At 47.8% G+C, this 23803-nt stretch overlaps 1 protein-coding gene across 1 annotated transcript in view; it reads left to right on the top strand.

Moving 5' to 3' along the window:
* ADAMTS7 (ADAM metallopeptidase with thrombospondin type 1 motif 7) overlaps window positions 1-23803 on the top strand; it is a 112200-nt gene that overhangs the window by 39664 nt on the left and 48733 nt on the right. Inside the window, exons 5-8 of the mRNA XM_036735885.1 lie at window positions 9114-9283; window positions 10589-10722; window positions 14578-14698; window positions 17250-17494. Of these exons, the coding sequence (XP_036591780.1) occupies window positions 9114-9283; window positions 10589-10722; window positions 14578-14698; window positions 17250-17494 (670 nt within the window). The remainder of the gene's footprint in view (window positions 1-9113; window positions 9284-10588; window positions 10723-14577; window positions 14699-17249; window positions 17495-23803) is intronic.

Genomic DNA, 23803 nt, shown 5'->3' with positions numbered 1-23803 from the left:
TCTCTGGCAGTCAGCAGGGCATTGATCATTGCCCCTGTTTCACAGAGGATAAAACTGAGTCCCAGAAAGGCTGAGTTGTTTGTCCAAAGCTGGGGCTAGAACTCAGGTCTCCTGACTGCATGTACCCCAGTGTGACCTTTGGGTGGCCACCTATCTCTCTGGGTCTCAGTTTCCTTATCTGTAAAATGAGGGGGTTAGACTAGATGGCTTCTGAGGTCCCTTCTACCTTTAGATTTGGGATCCCATGAGCTTAGGAACTTTAGGAAAGGAATAAATGATCTGAGGTGGTACATCATCATCACCCTAAATCCTAGGAGGTGGACTTCATAATGGCTTAATGGAGGAATGTCAGGTGATAAAAATCATTTAGTCCAGCACCCTCATTGTGCATGGCAGAGAATGGAGATCTAAAAAGGGGAAGTTCCCAGACTGGAACCCAAGACTCCTGATTTCTAGACCTGAGACCCTTTCCCAGAACCAGCGAAAAAGAAAAAGAATGTCTGGTTGATGCTTTTCTTTACATTGTTCACCTCCCAGTGACTCCCCCCAACCATGGCCCAATAGAACCCTACTTTTTGACCCAGTAAAGTTAAACCAAATGAATGAACACATTGGCCGTGTCCGACTACATTTTGTTCTGCTCTTATTACCCACCTTCTCTGTGCTGCTTCCCCACCTGCCCCCTGTCAAAGCCTCCTTTACTTTCATCCCAGATCACGGGCAGCAGGAGCATAGGTCACATGGTGCCGATAGCCCCGAGGGCCTTGCCATCTTGTGAAAGCTTCTCCTTCAAGACTCCCTCATGGTGGGAACTCTTTTTACCAGTCTATAACTTAGCAGATAAGTCTGTTACTTAATAACTGTTTATAACCCAACCAGTCTATAACTTAGTAGGTAAGTCTGTAACTTAGTAGTCTATAACTCAAACTGGTCTATAACTTAGTAGATAAGTCTATCTGTAACTTAGTAGTCTATACCTTAACCAGTCTATAACTTAGTAGTCTATAGCTTAGCTTGTCTATACTTAGTAGATAAGTCTACAACTTAGTAGTCTATATCTTAGTAGAGAAGACTATAACTTAGTAGTCTATAACTTAACCAGTCTGTAACCTAGTAGATAAGACTATAACTTGGTAGCCCATAATTTAACCAGTCTATAACTTAGCAGATAGTCTTAGGGAGTTGCCAGAAGTTCAGAAAGGTTAAGGAATTGACTGTGGTCACACAGCAGAGTCAGAGGTCAGATTTGAACCCAAAGTCTTCTCTATCCTGTACACCTCTTGTCTCTCATGGCGTCCCCAGGTTATCAGTACCAATCAATAAGCATTTATTAAATGCCTGCTGTGTGCCAGCATTATACTAGGTCCTGAGGTTACAGGTAAAAACAAATCATTCCCAATTCTCAAAGAGCTCCTAGAAGAATCTGGGCAGGGGGATCTTCAAAGGCTCCACTGTCCTCATAGGCTCATAGAGTAGTCTAGAAATGAGCAACATCCTAGAACAGATAGTAGGGCTGACCCAACCCTCGTTTTGCAGATGGGGAAATGGAGACTGGAATCATTTCAGCTTTCTTGGGGTCTCAGTTTGCTCACTTGAGAAATGAAGCATCGCCCCCGATAATCTCCAAGGGCGCTTTCCGTAGGAAATCCTATAATTAGAGAGTCACTCCCCTCCTCCCCTCCCCAGCCAGAGATGGAATGCTAGTGGGCTCTCAGAAGCAGCAGCCTTTAATGTGGCTTTGTAGCTCTGGGGTGGAGGGAGGGAACAAGGGCTCCTCTCTTCCAGAGCTGGGTCAGGGCATTTGTTCTTGGGTGAGGTTTGAAAGTCACACTGCCTTCCTCTCTTTCCACCCCTCCCCCAAGGTAGGATGAACATGTGCATAACTTATGGGGGGTCAAGAATTACCCTATCACCCCAACGCCGGGCCCCCCTGCAGCTCTGAGGCTCCCTATGGCGCAGAAATGCCTAAAATGCACCATTGCACCATAGCCACGCCTGCTTTGGAAAGGCGTCTTCCACAGCTGTACTCAAAGACCTGGAGGTCACATGCACAATATGTGCATTCATAAAAAGCCACATAAAAAGAATTCCTCCATGGGCCCTTGGCAGCTGCCCACCTTGCCTACCCTTAGTCCTAGCTCTGGTCTCTTCCTGGGATGAGATTTGCCCTTTTCCTGAGGCAAGTGGCATGCATCCAGCTCAGCTATGGGTGGTTGACAGGAGGAGGAGGTGAAAGGAAGCCGCCCCGGCCATCTGTGGGGCTACCCCATTGAGAACTTCCTGAGGACAGCAGCCAGGGATGGGGAGCTCCCTCCCCGTAGTCCAAGCAGACAGTTTTATCCTGGGCTGAATGTAAGTGAGCCAGCCACTTACATCTTGAAGCCCCTGGAGAGCTGGCGGGTGATTCAAAGGGGACAGGCAAGGCAGGGGGGAGACACAGCTGGATGGAATCCTGTTATCCCTGCTGATTTTGAGCCCACTCCGCCTCCCACAGAGGTTCATAGCATCACAGAGTCAGAACTGGAAGGGATCCCAATGATCTTCTATTTCCCCTCCTCCCTTTACAGATGAGGAAACCAAGTCCCAGCTAGTAAATAACAGAGCCCGATTCAAACTCAGGTCCTGTGACTGAATCCAGCATTCTTTTCAAGGCATCACTTTGGAGATATCTCTTGGGACCCCAAGCCCAGGCAGAAGCCGATGCTGTTGTCTTCCTTGGTCAAAGTGCTTCTTACCCTGCAGCTAGGCTAGGGCGCCCTACCCCTGACCCCTCCCCACAGTCCTTCTGCTATTCCTTTCTGTTTCTTTTTTTGCCTATTAATAACATTTCTGGATTCTCTAGGGATTTCCTCACAACTTACTGTAAATAGTGCAAGTATTCTGGGAAGAAAGGTGGCAGGGAGTCGGGCCCTGTGATTTGATTCATGTGGGCAATCTACCAGTATGGAAACTCCCTCCCCCAATGCAGCTGCCAAATCCTCTGTAAAAGCCAGTTAGTTGGCCAAGTGGATAGAGCATTGGGCCTGGAGTCAGGAAGATCTGAGTTCAAATCTGGCCTCAGGCGCTAACTAGCGCCTTGACCCTGGGCAAGTCACTTAGCCTCTTTCTGACTCAGTTTCCTCAACTATTAAGTGTGTTTCATACTAGCACCTGTCTCCTAGGGTTGTTGTGAGGACAAGTGAAATGGTGTTTGTAAAGTACCTCCCACAGTAAGCTCTATGTAAACGTGAGTTCTTATTATTAACAGTCTCAGAAAGTTACCTGGGAAGAGTTCAAGGTAAGAGACGTCACCATGTCCCCACCATCTAGCTGGGCTCAGAGGCTGGACCAGGACCAGGTCTTTCTGATGCCCCGAGGCCGCCAGCCCCACGTCAGCCTTGCTGACTTCAATGCCCGCTGCTTCTCTTGTGCGTGTTTCATTCTGCTCATTTGGCAGGTGATGGACCAGAAGCCCAGGGCGTGGAGCAGCCGACTGACTTCCCCAAGGTCACACAGTTAGTAAGGACTCGTGACCTCCAAGGCCGGCGTTCTTTCCACTGGACCTCTGGGCCTTTCCCAGGACTGGCCCGATTCCATCCACAGCAGCCCCGTCCTATTGTGGTTCTGTTCAGGAAATGGCCTTGGCTAATATTAAATTAAGTTGTTTAACCGTTCTTGGGAGGGTTTCACCCAATTCCAGGTAATACCGTCAGCCCGCGCAAACTCAGAATGAGGCTGGTAATAAAAACTCACTGCTGCTGGTGCTCAGTGCACTCAGTGAGCCTTAGGAAATGCTTTCACATGCATGCATTCATTCACGACGTTTCACTGGGAATAGCGATTATTTCATTTGATGGAGGAGGTGGAGGAAGCATAGAAGGAGTATTATCCTGAGAAACTGAGAGATTGAGCTCACCCAGTTAAGCTTGGCTCTCCAAGGAGCCTGGAGCCTGGGTCTTTTGGAATTTTCGGGCCTTCTGCATACAGTACTTTTTTCTCTTTTTTGGAGGCAGTTGGGGTGAGTGACTTGCCTTGGGTCACACAGCTGGTAAGTGTCTGAGGTCAGATTTGAACTCAGGCCCTCCTGACTGCAGGACCCATGCTCTATCCACTGCACCACCTAGCTGCCCCTGCATACACTACTTTCTAAGCTAGAAGGGCCATGAAAGTGTTCTCCTCCAGAACACTTCTGAAGAGCTTGAAGACTTCCAAAGAGTGGGAAGCTCACTCCCTTTTCAAGCAGTCTGTTCCACTTAGGGATGACTGCTACAGTCAGGACAGCTGTAATCCATACTTCAAGCCAAAACCTACCACCCTATAACTTGACCCTGACTGCAGCCTGCTGGGGGCCAGACAGATCTAATGAGAGCCCTGACACCCCATGATATCTGAGGGAGGCAGCAGGCCTGAGCCAGAGGAAACACCACTGGCCGATGCCAGCTCTGATGGTCACTAGCTGGGTGACTTTGGGGCAGTCATGTTCTTGTCGGACCTCAGGTCCCTTATCCGCCAAATGAGTTCATAGAAGCACATGATTTCTGAGGTCCCTCTAGTTCTCACTCTCCGTAACCATGAATTGTTCAAGGAAGGATCAGAAGTGAAGAGTGTTTGGGGAAAAAATGTTCTACAGTGTGTTCCTAAAGTCTGGACACATAAGCAAAAATGCATATTTTCAAGAAATGGAATGAATGAAATTTTCAACATTATTTTATTTAATTGGAATATTAACAAATAACATCTCCAATATGATTTCCATCATTTGTGATGCAAAGGTGGATGTGCTTTGCAAGATTCACATGAACTTGATGCAATGACTCCACATTTCCCATGTGTCCAGACCTTAGGAACACCTTGTAGAACTCTGAAAGGCAGAGCCTCATGTAATCTCAAATTAAATTGGATATTCAGTAAAATGTGCTATATACGTGGAAAAAGTTTCATTTTATCTTCTCTCAACAAACAGGTTTTTTTCAATACCTCTTACCCACAGGGCTCTGGGCTCACTCCTGAGGGTACATGCATTTAAACGATGATACCGATCTAAGTGATCTTCAAGGTGCCTTCTTGCTCAGACCTTGACTCTGGTTCTGGTCTGTACATGGTAGAAAGACTTACTCCCTGGAATATCATGGCCCAGGTGCCTCTGGGCGGGGGAAGGGGAGAGGAGAAGGGAGGCAGTGTCCACCTGTGGTCATTCTCATGCCCTTGCCCTTGGCTTCACGTCTCCAAACAGGCTGGCCTTGCTAAGAAAGCAGGTCGCCTCTGAATACTACATTGTTTCAGGGGTCATAGAGGAAAAGGCAAGCTCAGCTGTGCCTCTGTTGGGTAAGGGTTGGTATCCGTCTGAAGACACCCTCCCCCCATTCTGGTGGAGAAGAGCAGAGGGTCTTTGTCTGAAAGATCAAGACCCCTTCCTCTTTTCTCCCTTCCCACCTGACCCGGATGGGCCAGCTGGGCTCTGAGATTGACCATGTCATTCCCAGAACACAGGGAGGTCTATGCAGAGGATCATTCCTGGGCAGGCGCAGCCCCCTCCCATCACCAGCCTGGACTGGGAGTGGAGGGAGCTCATTCGGGGCATTCTCCTGTCCACCCAGATGTCCAGGGTGTTAGAAAGTGTCAAGGAACCAAGAATCATGACCTAATGGAAAGAAAGCTCAGCAAATATTCATTTTGAATCCTGGGTCTACCATTTACTAGCTGGGTAACCTTGGGGAGAAAAGTCATTGCCCCCCTCTGGGCCTCCATTTCCACATCTGTTCCCAGCTGCTAAGGTCTGCTCCCACCCCAAATCATCATAGATTGACGTGGCATGTATTTTCATATTTCCTTTCATAGAATGTAAACTCCTTGGGGCCGGGATGGTTCGGTTCTTGTCTCTCCCCAGCTCCTAACACAATGCTTGGCACATAGGAGGTACTTAATAACCCAGTTCTTCACTATGTTGTGTCATGGACCTCTTTGGAAGTCTGGGTGAAGCCTAGGGACTCCTCAGAATGGTGCTTTTAAATGCCTAAAATAAAACCAATTATATTCAGAGAAAGATGTAATTTGTCCCATACAAGTTCACAGACTCCATGAACTCTGTCCATGGATTCATTGTAGTCCCATGGAACCCAATTTAAGAACCTGATCTAGTCCAGTCCTCTCATTTTACAGATGAGGAAAATGAGGCAGAGAGGCTTGTGATTTATGTGACTGTCACACAGTGTGGTCCAGGAACAGATCCTGAGTTTGAATGAATGAGAAAGCACTGGATTCTCACTCCAAGTCTAAAACCCAGTTAGGAGCTCAGGCAAATCAGTGATAATGAAAGAAAGAAAAATCAAATACTGAGTGCTAACTATGTGCCCTGGGCACAGTGCGGGAATAAGGCAAAAAGGAAGATGTTCTCTGCTCTCCAGGAGCTCACACTCCATTTGGGAGAGACAACACATAATGGAAAGTTTCTTTCAGGGCAGGTGGAGAGGCCAAGGAGGTTCCTTAGGGTGTAGCAGTGGGGTAGAAGGCAAGGCTCAGGGAGGGGTGGGGAACCTGTGGCCTCGAGGCCGCACGTGGCTGTCTAGGACCTTGGGTGTGGCCTTTTGACTGAGTCCAAGTTTTACAGAACAAATTAAGGGTATTCTGTGAAGTTTGGATTCAGTCAAAGGGGTGTATTTGAGGACCTAGAGGACCACATTTGGCCTTGAGGCTGAAGGTTCCCCACCCCTGGCCTAGAGGTTCTTAGGTTATATCAGCAGATTGGATTATAGTGTCAAGGATGTGGAAGGTGTAGAATCAGGGGAGATGTTGAAGCCTAGTGGTTTTCCATCTCATTGGAAGGAATAGAGTTGGTGATTCTCATCTCATCTAAGCTATATAAGAAGTCAGACAGCTCAGGTGAGTCCTGGGGAGTAGGGGGCCAGGGGCTGGGGAGACAGGAAGGCCAGGTTGGAGGACAGTCTTCATAATGTCCACTCTATCTGCAGCTAGGGTAGTCAGCACTGGGAGAGGGGATGAGGGGCCAGAGAAGGGGGAAATGGCATCCCTGTGGACATCTTAGCAGGTTCTGGGCACCCTACCTTTTGCCTTATTCCCTCAGACACAAAACACTCGGGAACCTCCTCTCTTTAGCGCATCACATCAGACTGACATAGAAGTGACTTAGCCTATCTGGGCCTCAGTTTCCTCTTTCTGACTTCCCTGCTCTTGGAGATCATCTGGTCCATCTCACCCAACCAAATGTTACAGTGGGACAACTGAGCCCCACAGAACTCAGTGACCACCTTCCAGGTGGTAAGAGCTTTCTCTCCTCGTCCTGGGCTTGGGAGAGGTGGGGGTGGGGGTGGGGCAGGGTTGAAGAGCTGAATCTTCCTCCTGCATTGCATGCCATTCCCACCCTTCCAGTCACCAGGGCTTCCTTTCTGTAGTCAGGGAATGAGGTGTCCTTCGTCACCCTCCATCACACAGGCTCCCTTCTCAGTTCAAGACTTGTTTCACAGTATAATTTGGTAATAAATTTGCAGTCAGGTTGGATTTATCCAGGAGGTCTGAGGGTCCCCACAAACTCCATTTCCTCTTCTAGGCCTTGGCATGGGGATTTGGGGGGCAGGGAGGGAGAGTACAAGGATGACAGAGACACTCCTATTTACTGCAGGTCAACCAGGATGTCTGGGAGGTGGTCGCTCCCGGGACTGATAATTGCTAGAGGCATCAAGACGGCACAGAGGATAGAGTTCTAGGCCTGGAGTCAGGAAGATCTGAGTTCAAATTTTGTCCTGGACACTCCCTAGCTGTGTGACCCTGTCTGCCTCAGTTTCCTCATCTGTAAAATGAGAATAGGAATAGCCCCTACCTCCCATGGTTGTTGTGAGGATCAAATGAGACAATATTTACAAAGCGTTATATTAGCAGGAATATTATCTCTCCAGCTTTATTATTCACTACTCCCCTTCATGCACTCATTAATCATGCTGAACTGGCCTTGGAGTACCCCACACATGAGGTTCCCTCTCCCTTCCCTTTGCACGGGATCCCGGTGCATTTATACAGGCGGCCCCCTATGCCTGGAATGCACTACCTCCTCACCCCGCCTCTTAGGTTCCCTAGTTCCCTTCAGAGCCCAGGTTCTAGATTAGGCCTCTCCGGATCTTCTCTCTTTTAGTGCCTTCCCTCAAGAAATTACTTTCTAAAAGAGGAAAAGGACCAAAATCTACCAAAGTATTTACAGTAGCTCTTTTTGTGGTGTTAAAGAACTGGAAATAAAGGGATGGCTCATTATTTGGAGAATAACTGAACGAGTTATGGTCTAGGAATGTGATGGGACAGTTATGCTGGAGGACACAAGGAAGGGGATGGTTTCAGAGAATCCTGGGAAGACTTGTATGGACTGATTCAGAGGAAAGTGAGCAGATCCAGAACTACTTATACGGTAGCAACAATACCATGAAGACAAACAGTTTGAAAGGACTTAAGAACTCTGATCAACATAATGTCCAACCATGTTCCAGAGGACCAACGTCACCACCCAGGATGATGGACTCCATATGCAGAATCAAACACACATTTTTTGGACACGGCCAGTACAGAAATTTGTTTTGCTTGACTATGTATATTCATTACAAGGGTTATGGTTTCCTTCTCTTTTTTCCCTAATGGAGTAAGAAGAGTGTAGGAGGGAGAGAAAATGTTGACTGAAAAAAAAAGTTTGTATTTATTTTGTTTTTTTTTAATGTAACTTTTTCTATTTTAATTTTTCAATCAACAAACATTTATTTTCTCTCCCTTCCACTCCTCCCACCCCCAGAAAAAGAAAAAGAAAACAAAAACCCTTGTAATAAATATGCTTAGCCAAGCAAAACAAATTTCTGCATTGGCTGTGTCTAAAAACGGACATTCCATTCTGCATCTTGAGTCCTTCATTTCTAGTGGTAGATAGCGTGTGCCTCAATACCAGTCCTCTGGGATTCCAGTTTTTCACATTGTCTTCCCCAGGAGAATGCCAGCTCTTTGTGGGCAGGGACTACTTGTCTTTCTGTCCCCACTGCCAGGCACAGTGCCTGGCACAAAGTAGGCCCTTAACACATGATTATTGATTGATTTGTCTTTTGATTCTCTGTTTCTTTTCTCCTTTGCTCCTCTCCTCGATGGCCCAGGCCCAAGTATGGCGGGAAGTACTGTGTCGGGGAACGGAAGCGATTCCGTTTGTGCAGCATCCAGGCCTGCCCTGCTGACCGGCCTTCTTTTCGCCACATCCAGTGCAGCCAGTTTGATGCCATGCCTTACAAGGGAGAACAGTACAAGTGGGTTCCTGTTTCTAACCACAGTAAGTCACTTTCAGAAACCATGGCTGGATCTCTTGGGTAGCATCTCTCCCTCTCCTGAGCCTGTGAACCTCAGGCCCTGGAGTTGATGTTCTAAAGACTTGGGCCATCTTTGCTCCGCATCCCACCTTGGCACCCACCCCCCCCAAAGGGTGGTCCGTCCTCTATCACTCCCTGGTGTCAAGATGTAAAAGAGGAGGTAGTTGCTATTTTGAAGATGTATGGCTTTCTTTTTTGTTGCCTTGCAAATAACTACTGGCCCAGTACAAGTTGCATCCATTAGTTGATTGCCCTTATTCAGGGGCTGCTTAATTAGATTTTTAATCATACACAGAGAGGAGGAAAAAAACAGTTCCAAACCTCAAGAAGCTTTTACACTTTCTGCCATTTTTCAGTCATATCTGACTCTTCATGACCCCTTTTGGGGGCTTTCTTGGCAAAGATACTGGAGTGGTTTTGCCCTTTTCTTCTTCAGCTCATTTTACGAATAAAGAACTGAGGCAAACAGGGTTGCCCAGGGCCACACAGCTAGTGAGTGTTGCAACAGAGTCAGGAAGACCAGAGTTCAAATTCTGCCCCAAACACCTCCTATCTGTGTGACTTGGAGCAAGTCGCTTGACCTGAATTGGCCTCAGTTCCTTCACCTGTAAAAATGGGGATAATAACGTTTCCCGTTCATACGGTTGCTATGAGGAGCAAATGTGATATCAGATATCAGTTTGCTTTGCAAACTTTAAAACACTTTCTAAATGCTAGCAGTTATTATTATTAATTATCATTTCAATCAGTCAATCAGTAGTCATATATTAAGTATTTGCTGTGTGCCAGACACTGTGCCAAATGCTTATTTTCTCAGGGGAACGTTTTTCTGAGCTGACAAAGATTTTGGTGAGAAGCAGTATTGCCTAGTGGTTAGCAAGCCTGCTTTGGAGCCAGAAAGCCTTTGCTTTCCCATCTCTGACCACACAGGCTGGGGCAGTCTGGGAAGTCACTTAGTCGATGCCCCAGGAATCTCTCTAAGACTGTAATGGGTAGAGAAGGTGCCACTCTGCATTGATAGGAGTTTCATTTCCCAAGGGTTTACAGGTCCAGTTAAAACCCAAAATGGCCCCTTTTTTTGCTGAGTTACATAGAAAGTCTCTGCCTCGGCTAGTTGAGAATGCCTAGGTCTTCTTCTCCCCATGGACCCAAGCCGTCGGATTCCTAGAAATAAGCTCCTTTCCCTGGCCAACATCTTGGGGAATGCTGCCCGTGGCTGGCCACTCCTTTCTGATCTCTCCTCTCTCTCTCTGGATCCATCCCTATAGTTAATCCCTGTGAGCTGCACTGCCGGCCTGCAAATGAGTATTTTGCAATTAAGCTTCGAGACGCTGTTGTGGACGGGACCCCCTGCTTTGAAGGGAACACCAGCCGAGACTTATGCATTAATGGGATCTGCAAGGTATGCCCCTGCCTCCCCTTGCCTATGCCCCTCTTTGGTCCCAGACCCAAGGGGTTTAGGGGCACAAGGGGTGGGAGGGGAAGCCATGGACAGCACGAGGAGGCTAAGCCTGTCCTCAAGCTGCCACGGGGCTAAATATCCGAGGGGTTAGGCCACAGAGACTTCCTATCCTGCACTGCACACTGCCTGGGTGGCTAAGACCCAAAAAATTATGAATGTTTTCAGCCAGAACGGCTCATGAAGACCAGCCCCTAAGGCATGGAGGGGTTCAAATAAAATAACTTTGGGTCCTTCAAGGATATATATGAGCCCCTCTGTGCTAGCCTCCAAGGCGACACAATGAGAAGACAGGCCTCTGTCTTCAGGGAGCTCTCCATCTTGCCCAGGAGACAAGATACATGTACTATAAGGAACAGGAAATGATTTCCTCATTGCACATGGAGCCATGATTAGAATACATAATTTAGTATGTCCAATGGGAAGAGCATTAAATTTAGAGTCTGAGGATCTGGCTTCCAGATATGGTTTTGCCACTTGTGTGGGACCTTGGGCAAGGCACTGAAACTCTCTGGATCTCAATTTCCCCAACTGTGAGATGAGAGAGTTGCACTACAAACCATTTTTTTTGGCAGGGGGGAGGACCAGACTTGTGATGTCTTTGGAGTTGAGTACTCCCAGTGGGGAAACTTCCTTCCACCCATGTAGATTGGCACCTCCTCTATCACTTGTAGTCTTAGAGAGCTCCTGGGGACACCGAGCATAAATGACTTGTCCAGGGTCATACAGCCAATTTGTGTCAGAGGAGAGAACTGAGCTGAAGTCATCCAGACTCAAAGCCTAATGTTAGACCTAATGTTAGACCTAATGTTAGACCACTTCCCCAGAGTGGCTCTCACTGGATGTTCTTCAAAGGTATCTTCTAGTCCCAGATCCTACCCTCCCATTCCAAGGGTTGCCATTAGTGATCCTTGGACAAGTCTACCTCTTTGGATTTCAGCTTCCTCATCAGGGATTAAGTAACCTCTTCCAGTCCCTCCCAGCTCTAAATCTATGACCTTTGAGACAGAGAATGGCCTCCTGGCAGGATTGGCCAATAGACAACACTAAGCAAATTGTCTGGGTCTCATGGTTTTCCTTGCAGTCCCCAAAGGAGGTGAGGAGGGAGCTGGGGAGACAGCTTACTTAATGAGAAGAACATTGGCCCTGGAGGCAGAAGATGTGGGGTTGACTCTTACCCTGGTTACTTACTAGCTTTATGACCTTGTAGAAGTCCTTTGTCTCTGAGCCTCCATCTCTTCATCTGCCAAAGCTGGTCTCTGAGGCCTTTTCCAGCTCGGAAATAGAAAGTCTGGTTTCTAAGCCTAGGAAAACCATTTCCCACAAAGGAAAAAAAAGCACAAAAAGATGAAAAGCCAACTTTGTAGTGTAAAGGTGGCTGACTGGAGCTTTTTTTCCTGATAAAGGATCAGTGGGTGGGAGGTTTGGGGTAGGACAGAGAGTGATGGGGAGGCCAGAAGGCCAGACTTACCCAAAGCATTCTCCCTTTGGTGGTTCCTCCAGCCAGAGGGGATACAACAGAGCAATCAGAACAGGGGGAAAGTGCCAAATGACAGAACCAAAAAGCTCAGCTCTAAGAAATCTCAGAGACCATCCAGTCTGACCCATTCCCATGTTTTCTGAGAAGAGATCCACGTTTATTCCATCATTGCTTGAATACTTTAGTGATGGGGAAGTCACTACCTCCTGACACAGCCCAATCCACTGTGGGATGGCCCTTGCTGTTAAAGAACATTTTCCTTGGCTGATTGTTTTCTGTTACTTCATTAGGATGGCATTAGGGAGCTCTCAGTGAGCTCAACCAAGGCAGATCTGTAGCTTATTGTCTTAGAATGCTGCCTGGGGCACTGATTGGGAAGCCAAGGGTCCCATAGCCAGGATGAATCAGAGGTGGAATGTAAAACAAGATCTTCCTGACTCCAGGGGCCCCTCTCTATTTACTGAGCCATACTGCCCCTTTAGTCCCCACTTTTAAGAAGCATCAGTGGCTTCTATTTACTTCTGGAGTAAAATGCACACATCTCCGTCTGGCATTTCAATCCTTTACAATCCAGCCCCAACCTCTCCAGACTGATTTTTCATTACTCCCCCTCACAGACTCCATATTCCAGATGAACCAGCCTTTTTTGCCATTGCTTGCACATGACACTCCTGCCTTCGTGCATTTACACCATCTTCCCCCCATCCCTGGAATGTGCTCTCTCCTCATCTTCACCTCTGGGTCACAGTCCAGAGTATGTGAGAAACCAGCCTGAAAGCTGCCCTCCACTAGTACCGTTATGCTGTGAGGCCAAGCACTGGGTGGGGACTCGGGCTGAATCCTTGTACTAACTGTGAGAGGAGGTGGAGGAAGGAGAGCGGCAGCAGGGAGGGTGGAGTTGCTGGTGGCCCCATGAGCCATGGGTTAATGGGGGCGGGATGGGATTTAAGAGTGAGACAGGAAAACTCATCAGCGAGGAGATTCTTCGGCATTGCTCAGATGGAAGCTCCAGCTGGTGGTAGTTGTTGGGATTAGGGTGATAAGTCTAATAAACTGAAAAGTAATATTAGCTAACATTTGTGCCAGGCACTGTTCAATTATTATTTCGTGTGATCCTCCCAACAACCCTGGGAGATAGGTGTTATTATTATCCCATTTTACGTTTGAGAAACTGAGTCAACCAGAGGTTAAGTGATTTCTTCAGGGTCACCTAGCTAGTAAGTGCCTGAGGCCATACTCAGATTGGCCCTAGAATAGCGTCTAACCCCGAATGTCTCCGGCTCTAACCCTAACCTTTCCCATCCCTAGGCCTTCTGCTTCCCATCCCGCCTCCTACAATCTAGGGTTCCATGTACTGCATGAAAAGCTCTACTTAGGAAACGTAGATGGATTAGGGGGTAGGGGTGAGTCAGGGCAGTGCGGTAGAATTAGGTGTGAGGGATGCTGGCCTTGGAATAGGGAGCCTTAAGATTTGAATCCCAGTTCTGAAGCTACTAGCTTTGTCTTGCTGGACAAATCACGTAACCTCTCCGGGCTTCAGCATCTTCTGTAGAATGAGGATGATAATGGTAGCACCATCTACCACCCACCTGGTGGTTGTGGGGACAGTGCTTTGTAAGTCTCAAAACACTCTCCAAATGAATGATTCTGCAAATGATTTATTCTTTGTTGATCTGCCTGAGTTTGTATGTGTTTGTGGACCCCTGTTAACTCTTGGATAAGATATATTCTCCTCTGTTTAATATTGCACTCTCGTCCCAGTCTAGGGCCTTCTTACTTTTTCAGCCTCGCTTCCACACACTCTTCAGTCTGACTTTCTTGCTGTTCCTCACACACCCCAATCCCACTTCACATCTCTGCCCTTGCACTGGCAGATCCCCATGCCTAAAATGCTCTCCAGGACTCTTACCTTAGTTTAAGTGCCCTCTCCTCTATGAAGTCTTTCCTGGTCCTCCCTAGGATCATCCTTCCCTACCCACTCCCCCCTGAGCAAGTCACCTTGGATCCGTTTTGTATGTGTTTAATATGTAACTATATATGTGTGTACATGTTGTTTCCCCTGTTAAATGTAAAGTCCTTGAGGGGCTGTTTTGCTTGTGTCTTCATATTCCCAGTGCCTAGCGAGGGGCCTGGCACATAGTAGGTGCTTAATCAACGTTTGTTGATTGATCGCTTCTGCCATCTATACAGAATACCTGCCAGTCCCATGCTGATGAGGTGGGAAACCATCTGGGCTGAGAGGCAGAACCAAAGAGGCTCATGGGAAGGGTGAGGGAAGGTCCATCAGGCAGTGACCTCCGTGGCTGGCTGTGTTTCAGAATGTAGGCTGTGACTATGAGATTGACTCCAATGCCATTGAGGACCGGTGTGGCGTGTGCCACGGGGATGGCTCCACCTGCGAAACAGTGAAGAAGACATTTGATGAGACTGAAGGCCTGGGTAAGGGGCCGGGTTGGGGCGAGGAAGCAGAGGTTGGTGGTAGAGGACAGAGCAGCTCACTTTGTTACCCAGAATTCTACAAAAGGCACTGGGTCTCTGGGATTGCCCCACTCTTCCTCTCACAGTTTAGAACAATGTTTCTCAAAGTGTGGCCTAGGACCTTTAGGAGTCCTTGAGACCCTTCCAGGGGTTCCTTGAGATCAGAACTTTTCATAATAATAGCAAGACATTTTAATTTCTAATGAAGTAAATGTCAGTAGATATGATCCACATATACAAAAGCAAGCTCTTTGGTAGGGGATCCTCAGCGGTTTTTAAGAGTGTAAAGGGGTCCTGAGTCCTCAGAAAATTTGAGAACTGATGATTTAGAACAAAGCCTACTCAGAAGTAATTGGTCTATATCTCCTCTCCTCGGGCCTCTACCTCCTCCCTTGCTCCCTAAGCAGATGGCCTCTCTGTCTATTTTCCTGGACTTGAGACCCAAACCCTATATCTGCGCACCCTCACTTCTTCACATCTAAAACATGATCTTCTATTTCTTCCCTCCAACCTCAGAATACAGTGGAGAGACTCCTGACTATGGAGACAGAGAAACTGGCCTCAGATTTTACCTCTGATGCTTATCACCTGTGTGACCCCGGGCAAAGCACGAGGATGCTAGTTTCCTGATGTATCCCAATGTGTCCTTGGCCCCCTCTTCTCTCCTCTGGGAACTTGCTCCTTTCACGATTCTTTCCTTTTCATCTTTAGTCTCTCCTTCTCTCCTGGATCTTTTTTCCTCAACCTACAGACATGCACTTTACAATATTATCTCATTTTACTGTTACAGTGAGGGCCAGGTCTGGATTTGAACTTGGATCCATCCTAACTCCAGGCCTGGGGCTCTATCCCCTGTGCCACCTAACTACCTTCATCTTTCTGGACCTGTTTCCTTAGCTGTACAACGGGAAGGTTAGATTAGCTTTCCTTAGACACTTACTAGCTGAGTGACCCTGGGCAAGTCACTCGATCTCTGTTTCAGTTTCTTCATTTGTAAAAATGGGGATATTAACAGCCACTGCCTTCCAGGGTTGCTGTAAAATGAGACAACACTTGCAAAGGGCCTTGCACACCTTAAAGCACTGTATACATGCTAGCTGTCATTATTATTCTTGCTATTATCACTATACCTCCCTGGCCTCAGTTTCCTTATCTCTAAAATGAAAAGGCTGGCATTCCCTGTGATTCCTCCTCCTTGGTTTTCTCTCCTCCCAGTTTTCATGACTTGACTCTCCTGTTTCTCCTCCTACCTCTCTGTTCATTCTCGGTCTCCATCATTGGTCCATTTTCTTCCCTTCTCTACTTGCTCTGTGAGTCCTCAGCCTCCTCTTCAGTTTTTCTGGTGTTCTTCCCTTTTTCATTCTTGTTCACTTTTACAGCTCCAGTTATCACCTTTCTGCAGATGACTTCCATATTTACATCGCCAGCCCCGATCACCTTCATCTGCCAGCCGTGGCCAGTTGGATATCTTGCCATCGGTCCGCTCATGCCGTCCCAAACCAAACTTATCATCCTTTCCCCTAATCTGGCTCTTCCTTCCTTATTTCTATTGACGAGGCCACCCTCCTAGTCATCCCTGCTGAGAATCTCTGAATCATCGACACTACCTTCTTCCTCACCCTACTCTTGCCTCGTCCCCCTACCATATCCAATGAGCCGCCACATCTTGTTGATGTCACCTCTGCAATGTGTGTTCTGTGTAAGGTCCCTCCCACCTCTAAATCCATAATCCTAAATTCTTACTGAATTGTCAAGGATGCTTCCCCAGGAGCCCCTGTTCTCCATCTATTTCTTTTTCTCTATCTTTCTCCATTTTCCATTTATCTCTCTCTCCATCCTCTCTCTACCTTTCTAACCATCTCATCAAAACTGTGTGTTACAAACCAGTTTTCTGACTGCTCCATTAAGAATCCCAAGGTCAGCCACGCTCTTGGCCAGATACTTCTTTGCATTTCAGAAAGCCAACTTCCTCTCTCTGGATTGGCCTGAGACGTCCCTCTTTGGGAACAAAGTCCCTTCTGGGGTCTGTTCTTGTGGCAACAAATTTGTCCCTCTTCCTCTAAGTTTGTCTCTGGAGTCCTTCTCGTCTGGGCTCCAGCTCCTACAGGCTGAATGAGGGACGAGGGTTAATGTGCACTTTTAAAAGACAAACCATAAATTATAGAAGTCTGCAGTTTCATGTCCAGTCATTTCTTGAGTTTTTGTTTGAATGTTTTTGTTGATGGTCACTAAGTTTAGAATTTTTTAGAAGCGTGGCCTTTACCAGGGAGCATAAGCTTCAGCTCAACGGGGAAAGTTGAGAGAATGATTTCAGGCCTATACCAGTGAGAGGAGAAGGATCGGGCTGGGGGTGGGACACATTTAGTCTCTCAGAAATCATGTGTTTTGGGTGGGTGTCTATTCTGCCTATAGCTAAGGCTGTCCTTGCCTGTGGGTGAATGGAAGGGATGTTTGGATGGGTTTCTCTCTAGCTGAGGGAATGCTTGAACGGGGGTGCTTAAACCATTTGCAGGGTACGTGGACATTGGGCTGATCCCAGTAGGGGCAAGAGAGATTCGGATTGAGGAGGTTGCTGAGGCTGCAAACTTCCTGGCACTGAGGAGCGAGGATCCAGAGAAGTATTTCCTAAATGGCGGGTGGACCATCCAGTGGAATGGTGACTACAAAGTGGCCGGGACCACCTTCACATATGAGAGGAACGGGAACTGGGAAAATCTCACGTCCCCAGGACCCACCTGGGAGCCCATCTGGATTCAGGTATGTCTATGCCATAGGATGCATGGGCGGGGGCGGGGGGGCTCTGTACTAGGCACCGTGGGGGGATACAGACATCGGAGATGACACAGTCACTCCTCTTGAGCAGCTCCAAGTTTGGCAGAGGAAACAAGCTCCCAGCCCTTGGAGATCTCCCAGTCTGGGGAGGGCATTGACATAAAAACAGCCCAGCTCACATTTCTAGAGTGCTGCTGAATTTGCAAATCCTGTGGGATAATAAATGTATTATTACCCCAATTTTACAGATGAGAAAACTGAGGCTCAGAGAGGGAAAGCGAATTGTTCGAGGTAATAGGGCTACTAAGAGGTGGAGGTAAAACTTGAATTCAGATCTCCTGACTTGAATTTAAATCTATTATCTTCCCACCAGTCAGTCATCAGTAAGCATTTAGTAAGTGCTTACTGTATACCAGGCACTGTTATAAGCCCCGGGGATACAAACAAAGGCAAAAAATAGCAAGCTCACATAGCACTAGGAGGAGACAAATGTAAACCACTATGTACATATGAGCTGAGCACAGTGCTTGACACATAGCAGGCACTGAATAAATACTTGACTGACTAATAGATAGCATTTACATAGTGCTTTCAGGTTTGCAGAGTAGTTTACAAATATTTTCTCATTCGATCCTCACATCAGCCCCAGGAAGTAGGTGCCCTTTTTATGCCATTTTACAGCTGAGGAAACTGAGGCAGAGATGAGCCAAATGCCCAGAGTCACACGGCTAGGAAGTGTCTGAGGTCAGATTCAAACCCTGGTCTTTGTAACTCCATGCCCGGCATTCTGTCCACTGAACCTCCTCACTGCAGAGCAACCAGGAGGCAATCCCAGAGGGGAAAACCCGAGAATGCTGGAGGGCCAGGAGAGGGCTCTGGAAGAAAGTGGGATTGGATCTGAGGCATAAAGGAAGCCAGGGGATCTAGAGGCAGAAGGGAGGAGGGAGGATATTCTGGGCTTGGGAAACAGCAGCTACAGGTGCCTGGAGCCAGGAGAGAGAGAGGGAGAGGGAGAGAGAGAGAGACAGAGAGAGGGGGGCGGGCGGACAGAGAGCCAGAGAGACAGAGACAGAGAGAGACAGAGAGAGAGAGAGAGAGAGAGAGAGAGACAGAGACAGAGACAGAGAGACAGAGAGAGACAGAGAGAGGGAGAGAGAGAGACAGAGAGAGACACAGAGAGAGAGAGGAAAAGAGAGAGACAGAGAGAGAGCGAGAGAGAGAGAGAGAGAGAGAGAGAGAGAGAGAGAGAGAGACAGAGAGAGACAGAGAGAGAGAGACAGAGACAGAGAGAGAGAGACAGAGAGAGGGAGAGAGAGAGAGGGAGAGAGAGAGACAGAGAGAGAGGGAGAGAGAGAGACAGAGAGAGACAGAGAGACAGAGAGACAGAGAGAGTCAGAGAGAGAATGTCACGTTCTAGGAACAAATAGGTCAGGTTGGCCAGAATGCATGGAGGATATGGAAGGAGCCAGGTTATCATCTGCTTTAAAGGATGGACTTGATATTTGATCCTGGAGTATAGGGAGCCCCTGACATATATGGGGGTGCACAGAGCACACCTATACTTTGGCATCAGAGAGGAGGATGGGTTGGCATGAGCAGAGGCACAAGACAGAGAGGCCAGTTTGAAGGTGATGAGGTGGGTACTAGGGTGGTGTCTGTGAGAGTGAAGAGGAGGGGATATAGCAGAGAGATGGAACCAAGGAAGAAATGACAAGGTTTGATAGTAGGTTTCATAGAAGGTGTGTGTGTGTGTGTGTATGTGTTTATGTGTGTGTGATGTGTATGTATGCATGTGTGTGTGTGCGAGTGTGTGGTGTATGTGTATGCTTGTGTACATGCATGTGTGTGCATGTGTGTGGGGTGTGTGTGTGTGTTTGTGTGTGTGTGTGTGTGTGTGTGTGTGTGTGTGTGTATTCAAGGGGGACTCTCAGCTTGTAAGCCCAGGGGCCTAGGAGGATGACCGTAATAAGGAAGACTTTTTGGGGAAAGATGTTGAGTTCTGCCCAGAGTGCCTCTTAGGTGAACACGGCTCTGGCTGTGGGAGAGTGCCTGCACTGACAGGGCCAAACAAGCTGCAGTGCCACAGAAATGGTCCTTAGAAAAGGAATTGGCCCATTTTCCTATATCTTGTATGTACCTCCTTATTTATCCTTGTCTTGGTTGTGCTTCCCTGGTCTGTGCCTCAGTTTCCCCACCTATAAAATGGCCAGGATGTCTCCCCCCACCACCTTTGAGGTGATGTGAAGTCACATGGTGCATAGGCCCAGTGCAGGGATCATTATGAGATGCCAATGTTTGCATCATGGAGGGCAGACAGTATTATCCCCATTTCACAGAGATGATCAGCGAGGCCCCTGTACATTCACTGGTGAAGCCCAGCTTGACCTGGTCAGATCAATGATTTGAGTTTGTGAATAAAGGATCAGTCCTTCCCCTTTCAAAATAAATGCTTAATTATCCACCTCTGGGGGATGGGGAGCTCCAGGGGAATATTGCTGGTTCTAGGGTCCTCAGCACACTCCCCCACAATGGACAGACCCATCCCTCAAGCCTGGAGCTGTTGTCCTTGGTGGAAGGCCTTACTAGAAAAGGAGGAAAAGAAATTCCTGACATGTCTAGTACAGGGGATCCTTAAGGGGGAGCAAAGCTGGTGGGGCCTCCCCTCCCCTTCACCAAATAACACATAGACCAAGACTACTTCCCCCTCTTCTGCTCTGCCCCCCCCAGCCCTTAGGGCAGATTGCTTCCCAGGCCTGTGGCCCATTGTCTATTAGCTAAGACCAACCCTTTGTAGCATCGTGTCCCTAATAAAACCTAATTTCTAGATGTTTTCAATAGAGACTGAAATTTTCCTCAGGTCTGGGGTGCTTGTATTGAGAAGGCATGAAGCAATTTTGGGGCTCTCCCTCCCCCAAATCAGACTCCTGTCTTGCCAAAGTCAGGCAGTTTTGGATCTCTTCCCCTCACCCCCACCCCCACCCCCCACAAAACTTATACCTGGGCCAGATGCACAGGGAACCTGGGATTGACCCCGGCCTTCTTCTGGCCCAGCCCGCTCTCCCAACTCCTTCCATTTCCCTGCGGAGAACAGAAATCTAGTTGCTGGTTGGCAGCCTGCCTGAGACTGAGGCAGGAAAGGGCCAGCAGGAGCTGGGGAGCTACAGCCAAAAATCTTCAGATAGAGAGATGAATGAGAGAGAGAGAGAGAGAGAGAGAGGATGAAAGAATGGATAGGTAGGTAGATGGATAAATGGATAGATGAATAGATTGATAGACAGACAGATGGACGGACAGACAGATGGTTAGATAGATAGGATAAATGAATGGGTAGATTGATGGAAAAATAGACATAGATAAACATATAACAGCAAAAGCACATGGTGAGCATCTCCAGAAAAGAGAGAAGCCATCCCTGACATCGTGGCCCTGTCCCTGTCCTTCTGAGACTCGAGAGCAGCTTCACGCTACCAGAGAGCCTCCGCAGAGGGCGTGTCCCGAGCTGGGCACTGCACAGGATGTGGCCCAGCAGGGTTTTCCAGTCTGAGGTTGCTTGTGGATTGACAAAGCCAGAGGCAGCCGGCTCCTGAGGAAGTGACCCTGGGCTAGGAGTCAGGATGCACGGGTACAAGCCCCAACGGTGCCACTAAATGACCGTGTGACCCTGGAAAGTTGCCTCACCTTTGTGGAGCACTGTCCCCATTTGTCCAATGTGGGAACTATCCCTGCCCTGCCTTCTTCGGCAGCTGGTGTCTCAGTCAATAGAGCGCTGGGCCTGGAGTCAGGGAGAGGTGAGTTCAAATCACCCTGGGCAAGTCACTTAACCTGTCTGCCTCAGTTTCCCTAACTCTAAAATGGGAATCATAATAGGATCTATCTCCCAAGGCTGTTGTGAGGAATGAAATAAGCTCTATGAATGCTAGCTATATTACTGTCACCATTATTCCCAGGCAGGATGTTGTGAAGATTCTCTTATTACCACTTTCACTGATAATGAAGTGCCATCACTGGCATCTATCATTATTCTTCTGGGAGTGAGGGAGGTACTCTGCCCAGGACTGGGAATACAAAAGCAAAAAGGAAACCGTTCCTGTCCTGAGGGGGCTTATATTCTCAGGGAGACAACACGTATACAAATACCTATAAAATATGGACCGAGTACTTTAAGGTTGGGGGGAATGCTAACAATTATGGGGAGCGGGAAAGACCTTGTAGAGGAGGTGGCACAAGGAGATAAGTCTTGAATGGAGTTAGAGACTCTAAGAGATGGAACTGAGGAGGGACGAACGTTGAGGTGGGGGGGGACAGCCTGGGCAAGGGGATGGAGGTGGAGTACTGAGTGGAGTCGTGTATGGAGAAGAGCAGGTAGACCAATTTGTTTGGAGACCGAGTATGAGTTAGAGGGAGTAATATGAGACAATTCTGGAAGTATAGGTTGGAACCAGGATGCTGGCAATATCAGTCTCCCCTGGAGCTTTTGTCCATTTCAATAGCCCAATCAACAAGCATTTTTTCTTAAGTACCTACTGTGTGCAAAGCACAAAATCGGTATACATTTTAAAATTCCTACTATGTGTAAGGCCCCACAGTCGGCGATGGATTAGATCCTATACCTAGCCTTTCCTACCCAGCACCCCAAAACTGTTCAGGTTTCCACTCTTCCTGAATAGAGACTCAGGCTGGTTCTACCAGCCCCTGCCTGCCCTCAAGGTGAAAGGGAGCTGGATCCAAGTGCTTCCTGACCTAAGCTCTGACACCCCCTCCACCCCCACTCCTGCCCCTCTAGGGCACCTAAAGCAGAGGGGAGTTTTTAAAGAGGACTATACCAGAGCTTAAAGGAAAGTTGGCAAGATAAATAAACTTTTACGGAGTATGAGAATGTCAGATTTCCAGTGCGTGCAAATCTTATGATAAAATAACTCATGATGTAGTGGGGAGATGGACTCGGAATCAGGAGGCCTGGATTTGGGTCCTTAGCACCTACTGGCTGTGTGGCTCTGCAGGCCTCAGCTTCCTCATCTTCAGAACGGGGGTGAGAGCTCCTCTTTACATCCTTCATTCCTCCCCACCCAGTGCTAATTTTTTGGCTACCCTACTCTACAGGAAAAGAGCCTCATTATGGGTACATGAGACACCCTCCAGGTGCATGTCCTCAGGCCACCTGGGCTCCGGCTGAGGCTGCGGGGAGCCTGGGGAAAGTAACAGATTAGGCCCAGAGAGCCTCACTTCACAGGCTGGCAAACAAGGCCCAGACTGAATCATCCTTTGGAACTCTTCGCCCAGGGCTGTCTTGTGGCTTGTAATGTATTTGCTTTCTAGAAGCATCTTTGGTTTGGAATGAGAGCCGAGGGAGGCAGAACCTGCCCTCCGTAGGAGATCGAAGCCACCCAGAAAGATCAATGACAGTAACCCATCTCCAAACCTGAGAGAATGACTTCTTCGAGGGCTGGGACCACTTTGTCTTTGACTTTGTGGCCCTAGCACTTAGAATGATGCTTGGGGCATATACATACACACATATACACACATATAAATGTATACATATATGTGTTTATGTACATACATACGTACACATACGTACATGCATATATATATATATATATATATATATATATATATATATATATATATATATATATATATATACATACATACACTGGATTGCCTTCAGGGAGAGGCCTGAGCCAGCCCTTCCAGGCTTGAGTCAGGGGAAAGCTTTCCACACTGTAGGGACTGGCGACCAGAATGGTACACACATATCTATATGTATGTATGTATGCACATGTGTGTATATTAATGTATATACACACAACATATACATGATACACTTAAATACTTGAATGAATGAATCTCTCAGGCAGGCAGGCTGACCCAGCCTAACAGAGCTAAGAGACCAGGGACAAGGGTTTGTGTGCCGCATCCTGGGCGGGCGCATCCTGGGCAGCAGCTCTAGGCACTGGGGCCCAAAGAACTGGGCCCAGCATTGTGCCTATTCTAATGCCATCCTGGTTACCAGTCCCCACCGTGTGGAGAGCTTTCCCCTGACCCAAGCCTGGAAGGCCTGACTGAGGCCTCCCACTGAAGGCAGTTCAGTATAGAGGAAGGAGCATGGCCTGAGAGCTAAGGGTCTACTCCCAGGCCTGCCATTAATTCACTGTGTGACATGACCCCCTCTTGAGCCTATTTTCTCCTCTTTAAAATGGCAGGTTGGACTACATGGTGTCTAAGGACATAGACATGTAGATTTTAAGCTTGAAGCGGCCTCACAGTCCATCTACTCCAACCCCCTCATTTGAC

The sequence above is a fragment of the Trichosurus vulpecula genome, chromosome 8 (genome assembly GCF_011100635.1).
Source record: "Trichosurus vulpecula isolate mTriVul1 chromosome 8, mTriVul1.pri, whole genome shotgun sequence".
In the NCBI taxonomy this organism is placed as follows: Eukaryota; Metazoa; Chordata; class Mammalia; order Diprotodontia; family Phalangeridae; genus Trichosurus; species Trichosurus vulpecula.
This window is presented reverse-complemented; position numbering and strand designations above follow the sequence as displayed.